Here is an 18,584-nt window from a genome sequence, read left to right on the forward strand (position 1 = left end):
GAGGAAATCCCATAGTTTGACTATGTGTTGTGTGAAGAAGTACTGTGCACTATGAGAGATGAAAAAGCATATCCCTGTCTAGAGATGTGAAGGCCTGGAAAATAATCCAGAAAATTTGGGGTGGATAGATGGCAAACTATTTTTTCTGGTTTGTTAATGGGCCTTCACTTTTATGTACTTATCTACTTTTCCCACAATACCCTCCCCACTTACCATTTTGTCCATGCTTTTGTCTCTCCAGACTCCTTGGGGGGGGGGGGAGATCAAGATAGAAATGTAATAAAAATAAATGATAAAAAATAATAAGCTAAAAAGCCCCAAGCCTTGTAAACTTTCCTCATTGGGGAGTTGCTTCAGTTCATCCATCATTTTGCCAAAATCATTTTGGTTGCCTTCCTCACACCTCCAATGAACAGTGTTTGCATTGTATATGAGGATGGGTAAACTGTTCAATAATGTTAAAAAGAGTGGTGGGTTTTTTTGGGTTTCTTTACAAGTGCTTTTTCAACAAAGTGAGGGGAAGAAATTAAAACCATTTGTGATCAAAGTATGTTTTCCCCTCTTTTTTGATTTTTTGTTTTCATTAGACAAAATTGAAGAAGCACAAAAAGAACTTAATGAAACGGAAGACTCACAGAAAGGTAAAACACACCACTGTTTCTCTTCCTGCAGCCTTTCTCCAGCAATTCCATAATAATAATGATAAATAATTATATGCAAATAATACTAATAATGAAAGACCACCATCAGCTCACATTGCAGATACAGTGGCCAGCCATTCCTGATCATTGGACATGTTGGCTGCGGCTGAGTCCAACAACACCTGGAGGGCACCATGATGACTAGCCCATTCCGACCTCCTGTTCCCCACAGTAGCCAATCAGATGCCTCCCTTGTTCTTGTCCACCATAAATTGTTCAGGAGCAGAATGTCTAAGAAGATGGGGATTTCACTGAGCTATAATGACTAATAAACTACCGGTAACTGTGATAGTTTTCTCTTCCCTAAATTTTAAGCAGCTGTTGATGGTGCAATCTTATTACCTTATCCTCAAAGTATTCTTGCTAAATGGACTGAAAGAACTTGTTGTTGTTGTTTAGTCGTTTAGTCGTGTCCGACTCTTCGTGACCCCATGGACCAGAGCACGCCAGGCACTCCTGTCTTGCACTGCCTCCCGCAGTTTGGTCAAACTCATGTTCGTAGCTTCAAGAGCACTGTCCAACCATCTCATCCTCTGTCGTCCCCTTCTCCTAGTGCCCTCAATCTTTCCCAACATCAGGGTCTTTTCCAGGGAGTCTTCTCTTCTCATGAGGTGGCCAAAGTATTGGAACCTCAGCTTCACAATCTGTCCTTCCAGTGAGCTTAGTTTCTTAATTATTAAAGTTCTCTCCATATGTGCGTCATTTTGAACTGGCTTGGAATACTTTTAGCTGCTTTGAATATGTTGATGTTGTTACTACCATGTTCCTTAATCATTATTTTGTATTTCCATCATCAGCATCCACCAGTCTTGAAAACCTGGGCGTTGATTTGGAATTTAAATTTTGACCATTTTCATTCAAGTTTCCTAAAAACCTGTTACTGGTAAATGATCATCACAGGGAATTTTTCGCAGAGCTCTGAAAGGGAAGGAAACTAAGGCCTCCATGCTGAGGTCTCTGCGTAAGGGTATTAGTGTTGCATTGTGTATGTCTCTTTAAAAACACACATACACCCAAATAAACCCTTTTGGAGCAGCTGCCAGAAAGGGCTCAATCTACAGCTTCAGGGCTTTTAAATTTAAGACACACATTCTCCCCTGATTCCAAACATCTTGTAAGGGCCAGCATATATTGAATACTTGGTTATATGTCCCAGAGCACAAAAAGTGAAATCAGCCCTTAGTTTATGGTCTTTTACGTTGTAAATTATTACCAGGTTTAAAACCAAACCCTGCCCTCTGTATCTGACACTGGATTGCCTGGCTCTCATTGAAAGGGGTTGCATAAGAAAGTTCAATGTGATTTGCCAGCAATATGCAAGCCTCGCCTCCAAATACATATAACTTACAGCATTTTGTTAGTACTCAATAAAAATCAATCGCCTAGAATAACTTATATTATTTTGCACTTTTAGTACTAGGGCACAACTTACATAAGCCTTAGCTACCTCTACATACAGCAATACCTTTATTTAGTGCCACATTAACAGTGATGGCCCAGTAAAGATAACTAATACTTTAAAGTTACAGGTAGGTAGCCGTGTTTTGTCTGATGCAGTCAAAACAAAATAAAAAAATCCTTCCAGTAGCACCTTAGAGACCAACTAAGTTTGTCATAGGTATGAGCTTTCGTGTGCATGCATGAAATCTGAAGAAGTATCTAAAGTATCTGAAGAGGTATCTGAAGAAGTGTGCATGCACACGAAAGCTCATACCTATGACAAACTTAGTTGGTCTCTAAGGTACTACTGGAAGGATTTTTTTATTTTGTTAATACTTTAAAGGGTATTTAGGTAATCAAATCCTTTCTTTTATACATCACTGGCTTTATCCAAGCATGAATATGTACTGTTGTCCATTTCTGCTAACCCAGATCATAGCTTAATTTTAAAAGCAAAATAAATTCTTGACAGGTATCAGTTTCCCCAATGTAACCTAGGCTACAGCAAGCTGGTTGTTCCTTCTGTCTCAGTCAGGCTTCATTCATCCCATTCTGTTTCTTGTTGGGTGAATCTCTATATTGCTGTATATTTCAGCCAGTCCTCATTCCTTTGACTGCTCAACTTTACATGTTTTCTAGGCTGAAACATATTGTGCCTGAGGAAGAATAGGGCTCATATCTTTTCAGAAGCATTGGGTTGTCCACAATTGTATTCACTGAGGCCATGTCTTCCTGCAACTTGTTTGATATCCAGTCCCGGCTGCCTTTCCCCCATCTAAATTCAGTGTCTTAGTTGTTTCCATACCATTGACATAGAATTCTAATTCAAGATAATTGCTCTTAACTTCTTCTCTGAATGGAGAAGTTAATTTCTGCTGATGATTCTTGAAGAAAACATAACATTTGTAAGTGCATATGCTTTAAATCTCTCACTGTTGAAATCTACTCAGAAAATCAGTAACGGGTGCCAGACCCAGCAGAGCTGGGATTGTTTTGACAATAGAGAAGAAAACACACTGAGTATGCTTAATTTAGCACTTAATCTTTCAAAGCTATTCTGACAATTCTGTCTTAAACATGAAGAAAGAATACATGAATGCATTGATTTTTGCTGAGTACAACGACGTCTCAACAAAAGAAACTTCCAATCAAATGTTTTCAAGTGAATATTTTAAAGGTCTAGAGGCCAGAAGTGCAAATGCCTTTTAGATATTTGCCTTCCCCACCTAACTCAAATGAAAACTTGGTTGCAGAATTATGTTTTGTATTCTCTTAGGAATGGGGGAAATGTGGCCTTCCAAATATAGCAGTCCCAGCCATCAAGGATGGTGGGAGTCCAGCAACATTTGGAGAACCACTGGTTCCCCATCTTTACCGTAGTATTTCTTGTTCACGAAGTATTCCATTTGAATAGAGCAGCTTAGAAACAGACCCATGTGCTGAAGGTGGGCCCATTAAGGCTGGACGATAACTGGTTTTCAACATCACAACATTTCACCAGTTAAACATTGTGATATATCAATATATCACGATGCCTGAAATAAGGATGGAACTGTGTAGAGGTGAACAGTAGGGCTGGGCAATATCCGGTTTTCAACATTACGATATATCACCAGCTGAACTTTGTGATATATCACAATGTCCAAAATAAGGATAGAGCTATGTAAAGGCATTAGCTGGTTTCACGGTTTTTCACACCCACACACTCCATGATTCGCAATATATTGACGGGTCAAAAATTATGAAACCAATTTCACAATATGGACTTCAAACTGTTTTTGGACAATCTATCAATCTATCACCCTAGGGCCTGTATAATAGATTTTGGAGGGGACCAAGGACCAGAGTGTCCAAACTGAACTAGTATATATGTTATCCACTCAAGATAGACCCACTGAAATCAATTAAGTTAATCATGAGCTAAAAGCATTGGTTTTAATGGAGTTACTCTTGAGTACACCCAGAGACAAGATGAGGGAACATTGTTGGACCAAGATTCATCCTAATGAATTTCATTCATATATAATTCAGTTAACTGAGCAAATGGTTTGTATAGTAGTAATGAAAACATGATGAAATTGGAATAGAATTAATATGTACAAGAACTGAAATAAGTTTGAGAGGGGTCTCTGAAGCAAATTCTGTAAATTAAGAATGTACTTAAAACTAGTGTGATTCAGTGAAATGCTGTATTAAACTCAAACTCAGTCAGACTCACGAACTTTAGGTGCTCTTGAGCAAATTACTATCTTCTGCCTCAGTTCCTAAATTGCTAAATGGAATGGTATTAAATAGGTAGCAAGGTGTGGATAAAGACTGGGCAACATTTAATATGTTGAAAGTACTATGTAAATGATGCTGATAATATTTGCAGACTCACCATTTGACTTTTATTTCTTTGTGTTTGACAGAAATCTCCAAGGCTGCTACAAGAGGGAGCACGGACACAGTTAAAGGTGTGAAACGTAAAAAGATTGTAACTGAGAATCACCTGACGAAAATACCAAAATCGCCTTTGAGAACTCCAGCTCGGGCAAAGCCTAAAGAAAAAGTAGAAGAGCCTTCTTCATTGTCTAACATCCTTCCTGATACTTCAGAGCTCCTAAAAGAAGTGCACAGTTTGGCAACGCAGAATGGGAAACAAAACAAACAAAATGAGGGGGTGCTTAGCAGTGAGGTAGCTATTAAAACATCCAAACCTGAGACTTCAGTGCACCCCAAATTGTCTCTGTTACCTCAATCCTTGGACTTGAATAAATGGCCAGTAGAAGACCACAGTTCATCCCAGTTAAACTTAACAGTGAAGAAGGGTTCCACTAGCTCAAGTGCAGCCAAGGCTGACAATAATGAATGTATTACTTTTGTTGATTGTAGTCATTCATCCTCATGTACAAATACTGCATTCGATGTCTTACTGAAAGCTATGGAGCCTGAGCTGAACACCTTAGCACAAGAGTGCCCTTTCAGTGGGATGCAAATAGAAAAACTGAGACCAAATAAAACTGCAAGCGCCTCTTCTTGTCTCACATCCAATACACTGAGTGTCCAAAGTCATGTCGCTTTGGTGCAGCCAGAATTTGTAGCTGGATCTCAATTTCTTCCTTGCACTTCACAGACTGTGCATGTAGCAACATCAGGGAAGAGTGAACAAGCACAGATGCCCTCAGCTGATCACTCACAAGAGCAAGTTCTTGCTAAAGCTGGGCAACAAAACCAACAAATTGCTCCATGTCAGAGCTTCACTAATTCTCTGGTGCAACACCCGAACCTGGAAAATCTCAAAGTCCAGAATATATACAGCATAGCAGTAACCTCTTCAATAATGAGCCCCCAATCCTCTGTTACTCAGGCTTTTTCTCAAAACCAGCTAGTAGCAAAATCTCCGTTGTCAGTTCATCCCTCTAGCTCTACCACCCAGTTATCTATAGCTCCCTTGTACAACTCAGCCCAGATAGCTTCAGTTGTCAGCCATGGTGTAGAACAAATATGTAACCTTCTAAAAGTCCAGAAGCCTAAAAAACTAGGGAAATATGTCTGTGAGTATTGTAATAGGGCTTGTGCCAAGCCCAGTGTTCTCCTAAAGCACATCCGCTCCCACACAGGAGAACGACCATATCCTTGTGAGACTTGCGGATTTTCATTTAAGACCAAAAGCAATCTGTATAAGCACAAGAAGTCTCATGCTCATGCTATCAAACTTGGACTTGTCCTCCAGCCAGATTCTAGTGGGTTTCTCTCCCATGAATCTGACAAAGCACTTAGCATCCATTCAGATGTGGAAGAAAGTGGTGACAGTGATGATGAAGGCACAGCTGATGAAAGACAAGAAGACCAAGGATCATTAGAAATTGAACCTGTGCATGTAGTGAAAATACCTTCCAATTCTGACTCATTGCACAAAGGTAGTCCCATTTCTTTAAGGAATCCGGAATATATGCTGGGTGACTCCTCATTTCAGGACTCATCTATGCAACCAAGGACAGCTTTACCCAAGGTGATTGTTTGCCCTGCTAATGTATCTCCTTTGAGATCAGATAGCCCCAAAGTAGCAGATCCCACCTCTACACTTTCTAAAACACAACAACAAGGGGACTTGAAAGTAACAAATGTGAAACCAAATTTAACACGTGTGCTGGTAAATGAATCTGATGCTAAGCAACATCAGAAAACTGAAACAAGCGTTTCCGAGGAACAGCTTGGGACCCCTGTAGGGACAGCAATACATGCACAACTACAAAGACAGCAGGCGACAGATTGTTCTCAGGATCAGCAAGTAAAATGTCTCTTGAGCCCCAGAAGTTTAGGTAGCACTGATTCAGGCTACTTTTCACGTTCAGAAAGTGCTGATCAGACCATGAGTCCACCAGCTCCATTTATGAAAGGACTGCCTTCTTCCGAAAAAGACTCAAGTAAAAGTTGTGTGCCACGAATGAACACCACTGTGGCATCTGTTGTGCAAACCATTTGTGCTGACAAGACCTTGCTTTCATCTGGCCAGATGAGACCGCCTCTGGCCACAAAAACACTTGAAGAACGCATTTCAAAGTTAATATCTGATAATGAGGCTGTAGTGGATGACAAACAGTTGGATAGTGTGAAGCCACGGAGAACATCCCTTTCAAGAAGAGGCAGTATTGATTCTCCAAAGTCCTACATTTTTAAAGACTCATTTCAGTTTGACCTAAAGCCTATGAGTAGAAGGACTAGCTCAAGCTCCGATATTCCAAAGTCTCCTTTTACACCTACTGAGAAATCAAAGCAGGTTTTTCTGCTGTCTGTACCAACTCTTGACTGTTTACCTATAACGAGAAGTAATTCTATGCCAACTACCAGTTATTCAGCTGTACCTACAAATGTAATACCTCCCCCTCACCCCCTACGTGGAAGTCAGTCTTTCGATGATAAAATTGGCTCCTTGTATGATGATGTCTTTGTGCCAGGACCTGCTACTCCACAGCTCCAAGGTGGACACCCTCGCACCCTTGTTCGGCAAGCAGCAATAGAAGATTCTTCGGTCAGTGAAGGGCACACTTTTGGACAAACACGATCTGTAGATGAAAGTTATGGATGCAGCACATCAAGTGAATTTTTAATGTCAAGAAGCAAATCATTTGTACAAGGGTCAACTATGGATAAAAAAAAGTCACAACAAGGCCGAGGGACAATGTTTGAGTGTGAGACTTGCAGAAACAGATATAGAAAACTGGAAAACTTTGAAAACCACAAAAAGTTCTATTGTTCAGAGTTACATGGACCAAAAACCAAGGCAGCTATACGAGATTCTGAGCACAAGACGGTCTTGAACAGTACACAACCCCAAATTCTTCACTATCGAGTTGCCACTTCAACCGGTGTCTGGGAGCAGACATCTCAGATAAGAAAAAGGAGGAAAATGAAAAGTGTGGGGGATGATGATGATGAACTGCAGACAAATGATACAAGTAGTAGTTTGTCAAAGAGCATAGCTGGGTCAGAGTGTCAAAACAAACTCGGAAATACAATCAGTGTCTCCAAACACACTGCCGCTGTTCTAGGTTCACGTAGTATTTCCCTACAGAAACTGGCACAAGATGAGCTGGAGACTCATGGCGCAGAGCAGACTGTGGGGCCAAAGCTGATGTTGCATGGGGAGAAGCAGGCTGTTCCAGTGGCACCAGAAAAAAAAGAACTGAAAAGACAAGCCGGGATTTCAGTAATTCAGCACACAAACTCCTTAAGCAGACCTAGTTCATTTGAAAAATCAGATTCATTTGAAAGGGTATCACCAGTTTCCCTTCAGGATGCTAACAAAGCTGTGAAGCTCCATTCCTTGAGTACCATTATAGCTCAAGAGGAGAAACATTCTCTCCTGAGTCCCTCCCACCGTCCTCAAGTAGCAGAAGCCTCAAGAGTTCAGCTGCATGAACGTCAAGTCACTTCTAATGAAAAGAGTGCACCAATGCAACCACTAAGACTTGTTCGCCAGCATAACATCCAGGTTCCTGAAATACTGGTGACAGAAGAGCCTGATAGAGATCAGGAAAGCCAATGCAGTGATCAGGACAAGACAGAAAAATTTAACTGGCCGCAGCGTAGTGAAACCTTATCAAAGCTACCCACAGAAAAACTTCCACCAAAAAAGAAAAGAATTCGCTTGGCTGAAATGGAGCATTCTTCTGCTGAGTCGAGTTTTGAATCTACGCTTTCTAGAAGTCTCAGTCGGGAGAGTAGCTTGTCACGTGCATCTAGTTTCTCAAATTCTTTTGATAAAGATGACGTATCTAAGAATGAGGTTGCTTCCAAAGCAGAGCCTACAAATAAATCCTTGGAATTTCTTACAATTCCTACAAGTTCAAATACGCTTGGTGTGCCTGGTCCTCATTTCAGAGAAATGCGACGTGCTGCTTCTGAACAAATTAACTGTACCCAGCCGTCCATGGAAGTTGCCGATTACAGAAGCAAGTCATTTGACTGTGGAAGTGCAGTTCCATCCAAGCCTGCCTCACTTCTAGAGATATCTACTTCTAAACTGACTTCTGGCAGTGGACATGTACCTTTGTTAGAAAGGAGAAGGGGCCCCCTTGTAAGACAAATATCTTTAAATATTGCTCCAGAAAAGAATCAGCCTGATGTCATATCAAGTACTTCTTTTCAAATAAGTCCTGCAACAGATATTTCTTCAGTGTCCTTGCAGAGGTTGCAGGGCTCTGGGAAACCCGAGGAATTGTCTTCAAGTTCTCAGAACCCCCAGACTTACATCAAGCCTTTGCGTGAGTCGCAGTCAGCGAAGAGCAACAACTCTCTTAACCCGCCTTCTAGTGAACGCTCTTTAGGCTCTAGTTTACATCATCCTGGTCAGCAAGCTTCACTCAATCAGTATTCCCAATCAGCTTTCAAGGGATCATCACTTGGAACTCAGAAAAGCATGAGCATGGTTGCTGGTCAGCATAGTATGCAAGAAGACTGTTTTGCTCCCAAATATCAGCTTCAAGTTAAAGCACTGCACATAGGAAAGCAATATCCTTTAGGTCTTCCAGGTGCAGCTGGCACAGAGCAGACTGGGTCTTCATTTGAAATACATACTAAACTGAATGACAAAGTGTCCAAGCCATATGTGGCACCACCCTTGCAACGAACTGCTCCCAATAATTGCAGTGGTGGAATGTATCATGTTGCACCCTTCATCCCCGTGCGCATTCACAGTAATATTCCATCATATGGTTTGGCTGCTGTTGCACCCCTTCCTCAAATTTTGGTAACACGGGATCAGGTAAACCAGTCTCTCTGTAAAATAAACACTGCATCAGTGCCAACAGTCAAAGATCAAACTCAGCTGCCAAAATCCCACAAAGATCATCTGAGGTGTTTGCCAAGTTCACAGCCAGCATCTGTGTTTGAAAATTTGATTTGTGAGACAGAAAGCAAAAATTCAGCTTCCCTGGGGTCCTCAAATATGATTCAGAAAGTGCCAGTTGGTGGACTTTTCCCTCAGCAGGAAGCCACAGCCTCAAGTAAGCGCATGCTCTCGCCAGCCAATAGTTTAGACATTGCCATGGAAAAACACCAGAAGCGTGTTAAAGATGAAAGTGGAGCTGCTTGCACTACAGGTACTATTTCACTGCATCCTTTGACCGTAAAGGCTAGCGAACCTAACAAGCAAAAAAAGCCGCTCTTAGTGCGGCAGATCTGCACAGTTGAGCCCCTAGAAGGTTTCTCATTAGATCTAGATGATAAAAGCACTGGAGCTGGTGATTCGTCAGATCTTCTGCTGCCTGGTTCAGCTGAATCTGCTCGGTGTGGGGCTTCTTCACTCATAAAGGAGCCTTTAGAATACGATAACCCATCGATCTCTGAAACTGGAAGGTTTGCAGTCAGAAAGTCAGCTGAATCTACTTCACTGAATAGTCAGACTTCCTTTCTAAAGGTTCCAGATAACAGTCAAGAGAGGATGTCCCCAGAAGTGAATGATGATAAGCAGTCCAGTGTTTTGAGCCAAGCAAAATCTGGAGCTGCTTTGTCCGTCGTGAATGCGGATGATATACAGCGACTATCTTTTCCAAGCCTAAAGACTACAACAAACTTTACATGGTGTTACTTGTTAAAAAGGAAGCCTGTGCATCTGTTGCAAAATGACCAAAAGACTTCAGTTTATTCTTCTTGGTCTGTCAGTCCTGACAATCCCAATCCACTTGGTTTGCCGACAAAACTTGCTCTTTCCCTTCTGAATTCAAAACAGAAAGCTGGAAAACCATCTTATACTCTAGCAATAAGTACCAACTTCAAATCTGACATACTGGTCTACTCAAGCAAGTGGAAGAACAACTTACTTAAGGTACTATGCATAAAACATATTTATTTTAAGGGGGGAATTCAAGTGTTTATACTAAAGTATATACGTAGGCTCTTAAAAATGTGGATAACTTATTTGCATTTGGGAGGAAAACTCGTTGAACTCTGTTGGTGCATTGTTAATACTGCTTTATTGCACCACTGTATAAATGTTGAGCTATCTTTACCTAGCTAAATTTTTAGAGATTTATCACATCTCATGAAAGCCATATCCTAATTTTAAAAATTGTGCAGAAAAAATTGTGTAAAGAGCTTTTGGATATTGTTTGGACACTTGAAATTCCCAGAAGAGCTAATATTATTCTTTAAAATTCCTCTATTGAATTTCATGGAATGTAATGTTAAGGTGTCTTATACTTCTTCACAGCTCATTTCCCCACAGGGCAAGGCCTACACACAGTGACACATAACTTGAGATCCTTTAGGAATAGCAGTGTTCTGTCATGTCAGAACTGCAGAGGAGTTTTCTGTATGAACACTTCATTGGGGTCAAGAGGTTTAGCTACATAAACCTCAGAGAAGAGGAAAGTTTTAGTTGCACTAAAATGCAATAGGCATTTTATGCATATAGCTAAAACAAAATTGACATTCTGCTTTGCCATGAGTCTGTGAAACAAAAGGCATGCATGGGCTCCTTTTCTTTAAAATATTTTTACATCTTATTATAGTACTGCACTGTGTTGGCTTGTAGAAAATTTTTATAAAGGAAAAGAGAAGATTTTGGGGGGGAGTTGTATTATTGAATAGAATTTATTTTACAGAGAAATGTGGGCATTAATTTTGAAGCCAGTGGAATAGATGAATGGAAATCCCTGCCTGATCCTAAAAAAACCAAAGTTGGATTTTTAGGTTTTGAAAACTAGTGGGACAATGAAATCCCTTTTTGCATTCATCCACTTGCGCTCACAGAAGGAATTCCTGCATCCAATGATCCTTTTATATTTACTTCATCCCAATATCTAATATTCCAATGACTGTATTTACATCATGTGGCACTTCCATTGAATAAGCTCATCGTTCTTACTTTCTGACCCAGTCTAATACTTCACCTGCAGATCTTACAACATGAGGAGTAGCATCTAAAACTATGTATTTCCTTGTAGTAGGATGTGCCATTTAGAGATTTTGAAGGAATGACCAGACCTCACACAAGGTCCAGAAGCCCAGAAATGCTCTACAAATGCAAGAAGAAATTCACATTCTACACTTTGAGCATTTCTTAACTTGGAAAAGAATAGGGCAGGCCCTGCATACACAAAGCTCTAGATGTTCACCAGAGTACAAGAGCCAGTGAATCTTAGCAGTAAAACACAGTTATTGATAATTGGTGTCTTTAGTTCATTTTCTAGTGCAAGTCTGAAAATGGAAAGAGAGAATTTAAGCTCTCCTTCAAATAAATCTATAAAAGATGCTGTTTTCCAGCTTCTCTAAATGGAGAAAAACCTCCTTTCAGAAACTACCTGCAGTTTTTCTGCCAGAGCCATATGCTGAATCTTTGAATGTGTGCCTTTGTTGTATTTCACTATTAGATAAACATATTTTTTACAAGTTTGGGTGGAACATGCCAAATTTCTCACTAGCTATGCGAGAAAATAATTGTAAGATTCTTTTATCTGCCATTTTCAAAGTTTCATGTTTGTAAGATATTTTCAACATCCCTAAAGGGTCGAAACTTGTTTAACGAAAAGCAGATATCTTTCAGATTCTAAAGAGAGATTTTCAAGTACACGTCCAACATAAATTTCCCCTACCTCAGAAAAAAGTGTGGTAGTCTGATGCATATGAACTGCAGCGAAGCTTTCCAGATCTTATGTCTGACTATGCACATTTAAAGACTCTGAATCTGTTGTCATTGTACAGCTGCAACTATTTAAGGGTTTTTCAGAATGCAAACAGGGAAACTTTTAGCATTGTAACCAGTTATAAACTATAACTATGGACCATGAATGCAGAAGAGAATTTGGGGGGTGGGCAAAATCTTAATTGTGTATGCAGAGCTTGTTCAGACATAATTTTTGAGATCAGGAGTGGCTCACACACATCATCTCCTGAATGAAGTTACCTCTTCTCATGTTTTAACTAGTTTTGGATATGTTGGAGCCAAAGTTAGTTGAAGTGAAGATTAAGTTCCTCACTTAACCAAGGTCCTTAACCTACTTCAGTCCTTGTTAAGCAAAAAAAAACTGGCTTCATTTGTTCAGTTAATTTTTGTCCCGTTCACAGTATTTAACAGATGAGGAAGGAATTCACTTTGAGTAAAAGAGAGTGCTCCATCATAACCATCTCTGAATTGGCCTGAAAAGTTATCAGCCATTGATGCTCAAGACAAATTTCTTTGAGATGTGGAATAGTTGACCAAAAAAGTCAGTGTAACACACTTGCAGCCTGGTCATGTAACCCTTAAAAATATTTGCCCTGATTACTTGAATCTTAACAAGGTGGTGTAAAAATGAACATTACTGGTGCTTTACATAAACAGTTCATTTTTTGTGATGTTTCATTTTCTGAAACCATGTGTAAGTCTCAGTGTTGTTAAAGTTTATGCATTGTTGCATGAAATTTCCTGTACTGTATTGGTTGGTATAGTCCAACAGTGGAGAACCTCAGGCCCATGGCCCTCATTAGACCCAGTAGGGATCCTAATTTAGTCCACAAGACCATTTCTCCCCAAACATGGATGTCATATGTGACATCAGCTATGCAGCAGCAAAAAGAGCATGTTCCCAGTTGATGTTCACAGCTAGCCCCATCAGTGACCAGTAGTAAATGCTATAAGTCATACCATTGAAATATACAACATGTATAGTATAGTTAGCACTTCATGCTTTCTGTCTAATTCGCTGCAAGGCATCAAAAGCTTGTGTTCTACATTGACTTGAGGTTTATGCTTCCTGTGATCTTTCTGCTATCTGTTCAGAAGATGGAAATACATGATGACCTATTCTGTTGAATCCAACCAACCAGGATTTCTTGTCTACATTGTCACTAGATTTCTAATAAACACGTTTTATGTCGTTTTATGATGCTGGATGCAGAGCAAGTCCATGGGGAGATAGCCCGTGTTACCGATACTCAGACTAGACCCATTGAAATAAATGGATTTAAGTTATTTGTCTATTAATTTCAACAGATTTGTTGAATGACAAATAATTGGACATTTTACAGTCATGGAAGGATTGTAAGGATTAGTTTTCAGTTGACAAATGCTTGTCAGTGTAGAGTTTGACCAATACAAAGAGAAATGTTGGAGGGTGGGGGTGGGGAGAGAGAGAAACATCAATCAAGGAGAATGCTATGTGGTTGCCACCTAGTGGCCACAAGGCATAAATAGAACCTACTGTATTTAAGTCATCCAAGCTCCTTATCCATTATAATAACCATAAAGAACTTCATATGGCAAAGCATCACAAGACAAAAGAGGTCCTTTATGGGCATTATAAGGAATAAGGAGCATGAATGACATAAACAGGTTCCAGTTCTTCTCAAGAAACACTTTTAGCCCACCAAATGCCTACTGGATCAGAACACTCCATTAGTTTGCATCAAGGTCACTGGCCTTAGCAGGGGGAGAAAACTATTCACAACTAGAATGTAAAGTGTTAACAGTGTTTTCTGAAAAGAAATCCCATTCGTATCTAGATAGGTGTTTTGTCATACAATCTGATCATAAACCTCTTCGGGGTCTGCAGGGAGAGAACAAGCCAGTGCTGTCTGCTAGAATCCCAAGATGGGCTTGACGTTGTCTGCATAGGACTACAAATTTGAATATAAGCCAGGTCAAGCCCTGGGTAATGCTGATCCCTTTAGCAGATTTCCACTGCCAGATCGATCAAAGTCAGTACCTCAGCCTACTGAAACCGTTTTTCTTATTGAACTGCTATCCACATCCCTGATCCAGCAAATATTAAACGGGTGACTGACCCAAGATTCTCTATTATTTAGAGGGTGAAGATAATTAGTGGTTGGATTGTGTGGGGGGGGAGCACATATTAACACCCAATTATCAGCATAGGGAGTCATTGGCTATCCAGGATGGATGAGTATTATTGGGCTCTCAGATTGTTGTACTACCAGGGAATTGTACTATGCAATTTCTGCTGTGCTGAATTTGTTGCATGAAGTCCATCCTGGCATTGTATGAAAAGATTAGCATGTAGTTTATGTGTGATGGCCACCAGCAGATTGAGACAGGAGTGCAGTGGAGTGGTGCTTGTCAATCTATCCGTCATGCTCCTTCAAAAGCACCCTTACACCCAAGGGAATGATAATAATGACCTTGGGCAAGACTTCACATTGATTATGCCAGTCCACAGCCCCTGCATCAGATCGTAGAACTGTTTCAGGTGTGTCTCTGAGACACACACAGAGATAGAACATCTGGATGAGCCAGAAACACTCACAGTTACACTATGCCAGGCATCCCCAAACTTCGGCCCTCCATATGTTTTGGACTACAATTCCCCGACCACTGGTCCTGTTAGCTAGGGATCATGGGAGTTGTAGGCCAAAACATCTGGAGGGCCGCAGTTTGGGGATGCCTGCACTATGCCATTCAGACAGAATCCCCAAGCCCAGGGAGAGGTTGCATTTATAAAAACAAGGGATTTTGTGGGTTAAGACCAGTGTCTCGTATTTAGGAAATTATTGTTTTGTTCTGTTTTTCCCACTGGCTTCTGCATTCTTACTACCAATATATAGATTACAGTATATATTGACAGTATAAACAAAAGGGGAAGGAGTGTAAGATACCTTTATGCGGTTGCTACCTAGTAGCCCCAATTCAAAAGTGTTTCTTGAGGAGGGTTGGAACTGAGCATGATCAGGGTTTGTGTTCTTGGGAGTAGTTCCAAGATAGATGCTAGACTGAAAACTATAGAACTGTAAAACAGACTGAAAACTGCCAAACAAACTTGTTTTTGTTTCTTTTATTTGTGTAGCCTAAATGCAGTATATTAAACATATTTCACTTCCTTATACAACTGGCATGTTGATTTTCTCTGGCAATAGATATAAGCTTGAAAAACTGCATTGGGGAATCTCTCCCCCCTCCTCCCCAATAACTCCTAAATCATTTACAGACGGCTACTTCTGGACAAAAACATAAACACATGTTCCTTCAAGTATATAACCATATAAACATTTTTGTAATTACTTTCTCTTCCTGTTCTCCCTCTAATGAGCATATTGAACTGGGTGTAGCAATTGTCACAAAAATAAAACTTAGTTTTATTGTCAACACATAAACAACTGTGCCTGAAAATGGTAATCTTCAACTCCTATTTTGCCAGATACTCACTAGCAATACTACTTCGGTAGATACATTAAGCTGCTTATAATAAGAAATGTAACAATTTACATTTTTTTCAGCGGGCATTAGTTAAACAAAAGGCAGCAAGGGAATTCAGCAATAAAGAAAACTCTGAAATAAGCACTGATCAAGATAATGATAATTCCTTAGCCAAAAGTGAGCCAAGAAGAGTGAAAATATTTGATGGAGGGTAAGTATTCCCCCCCCTAAAAGTAATGCAATACTTTATTAATATTTTGTATGGAAGTCATTATCTCTTGGTAGCTCAGTAGAATAAGGTGTTATTGTGAACCTGATTAGATCGTGATCCAGATTCTAGTCATACAAACAACCAAAATGGCTTGGTATGTTCAAAATTACTTGCTCCACAGTATCCCCTGCCTCCCACCCCTGGCCTTCGTTCAGCACTTGTGATGTCAAATCTCTCACCCACATAGCTATTTTTCCCTCCTGGTGTTTTAACACTTAATTCTTCAACCTGATTTTTTAGTGAGCTTGGAGTCAAATATCCCAAATGCAAACCAAAACAGCAAGAGCCTTAGTTCTAAACAACTAATTTCCTACAAATATTTACCAGATGAAACCAGATCATGACTACTTGTGTGGTAGGCCATAGGTGGTTTAGATCAAAACAGTAGACGCAGACAAGAGGGCATTTCGTTCTCCTTGACCTCTCAGTGGCTTTTGATGGTATTGACAATGGTGTTCTTCTGCACTGACTTGGAGGTGGTAGTTGAAGGAACATGCAGCTCCCGCCATCAGAACACTCAATATCTGCACATTCCATTATCTGGAAATAAAGAATTGTGCCCAAACATCGCTACATGCATGGCTGATTCAGATATTCAAACAACCAGAGTTTGCCCCCTTCCTTACTTGTTTGTGCTTCACTGGTCAATGGCACCTATTTTCAAGCAGAAACCATGGAGAGAGGGATGTGGGAGAGAGAACAGACACATCAGGGAGTAGGAGAGATTGGACAAATAAGTTTCCCCCTCTTTTTTTGCTGGTTGGCTGCAGCCATTTTAGGACAAAACCATGGTGGGGGAGGGGAGAGAGATCATGGATTAGAAATGTTCCCATTGGAAATAATGGAAATTGTCACCTAATGAACGATTTCCTGGGAATGCATTGTGATTAGAAAACAGGACCTGCAAACTATAACTTTGGTTTCTGCTCCTACCAGGATCTCTACCAGAAATTAGTACTAGGATATTGTTGCTCAGTTTTTAGAATGTGTGATTTCATGTGGGTGCGTTCACCTACCTATGCTAGTTAACATTACCGTATATAAAACCTCTGGGAGCTGCCATCCAGGGATTTGGAGGATGGTGCCATCAAAACATTGATGATATGTGGCTCTCTCTTTCCATTGTATTGGAATCAGAAGAGGCTGTTAAGGTGTTGGACTGTCTGTAGCATGGGTAGGCAAACTAAGGCCCGGGGGCTGGATCTGGCCCAACTGCCTTCTCAATCTGGCCCATGGACGGTCCGGGAATCAGTGTGTGTTTTACATGAGTTGAATGTGTGCTTTTATTTAAAATGCATCTCTGGGTTATTTGTGGGGCATAGGAATTCGTTCACCACCACCCCAATAAAAATATAGTCCGGCCCCCCACAAGGTCTGAGGGACAATGGACCGGCCCGCTGCTGAAAAAGTTTGCTGACCCCTGGTCTGTAGGCTGTGAAGGGCTGAATCCTGTTAATACAGAAGTGCTGTGGGTGGGTAGTTCCTGTGTCTGGAAATTAGGTGTGCAACCTGTCTTGACCTGTAATGCACTGTCGTTTGCTATAGATTTTATTGGTATGTTTTGATTAAATTAGATACAAGTCAAATGAAGAATATGTCTATGTTCGTGGGAGAGGAAGAGGGAAATATATATGTGAAGAATGTGGAATACGCTGTAAAAAGCCCAGTATGTTGAAGAAACATATTCGCACACACACAGACGTCCGTCCCTACCACTGCAACTATTGCAATTTTTCCTTCAAAACCAAAGGTAAGTGAGCTTGTCATGACTTTATAGATTTTCTTTTTCAACCTGCTGACAGTTGCTTTTCCAATAAGCGTGTTGGAAGTATAAAATAAAGCTGTGGGAACTTAAACAAATCGCAAAAATAAAAGGAGAACCATGTTGGCTTGTAAGAAATATTCCAAAACCTAGAGTAAGGGCAATATCCTTTTTAGACCAGATAAAATGTAACACTCTCAAATGCAAGCTTTCAAGTTCTCCAAATCTCTTCATTAGATCAGATTGGGCAAGGTGGGAGGTAGGACATGGGGAGGAAATGAGCAGTCAAAAGCCCTTTTGCAGGGAAGGTGCAGTATATCCTGCAGAAAAGCATTTTAACATTTGCCGTCTTTGAGTTTCATACTGGTGTGAATTTGACTGACTTCCCTTTTCCTTCCTGACTGATGCCAATGATGAGGCCAGTGAAGGCTGTGAAGTTTGCATGACCAGTTGTTGGGACAAGGATGTGTCCCAGAAGAGAAAAAGAGTGTCTTTTTCCAGGACACATCATGTTTTAATTGGCACCATGTCCCAGCTCCTGCCAACCTAGCAGTTCGAAAGCATGTCAAAGTGCAAGTAGATAAATAGGTACTGCTACAGTGGGAAGGTAAACGGCGTTTCCGTGCGCTGCTCTGGTTCGCCAGAAGCAGCTTTGTCATGCTGGCCACATGAGTCATGACCTGGAAGCTGTACGCCGGCTCACTCAGCCAATAATGCGAGATGAGTGTTGCAACCCCAGAGTCGGTCACGACTGGACGTAATGGTCAGGGGTCCCTTTATCCCTTTACCTTTACA

General features: G+C 40.6%; 1 protein-coding gene across 12 annotated transcripts in view; it reads left to right on the plus strand.

The window, feature by feature from the left end:
• Positions 1 to 18,584, plus strand: part of HIVEP1 (HIVEP zinc finger 1) — a 91,221-nt gene that overhangs the window by 57,332 nt on the left and 15,305 nt on the right. For 8 of the 12 annotated variants that reach the window (XM_035124484.3, XM_035124479.3, XM_035124487.3 and 5 more), the window contains 4 exons: positions 588 to 641; positions 4,553 to 10,452; positions 15,837 to 15,967; positions 17,602 to 17,777. In XM_035124484.3, coding sequence (XP_034980375.2) covers positions 588 to 641; positions 4,553 to 10,452; positions 15,837 to 15,967; positions 17,602 to 17,777 — 6,261 coding nt within the window. The remainder of the gene's footprint in view (positions 1 to 587; positions 642 to 4,552; positions 10,453 to 15,836; positions 15,968 to 17,601; positions 17,778 to 18,584) is intronic. The other 4 variants (XM_060277973.2, XM_088675176.1, XM_088675175.1 and 1 more) reach the window with 1 other exon arrangement.

The sequence above is a fragment of the Zootoca vivipara genome, chromosome 8, assembly GCF_965207765.1.
Source record: "Zootoca vivipara chromosome 8, rZooViv2.hap1.1, whole genome shotgun sequence".
Classification (NCBI taxonomy): domain Eukaryota; kingdom Metazoa; phylum Chordata; class Lepidosauria; order Squamata; family Lacertidae; genus Zootoca; species Zootoca vivipara.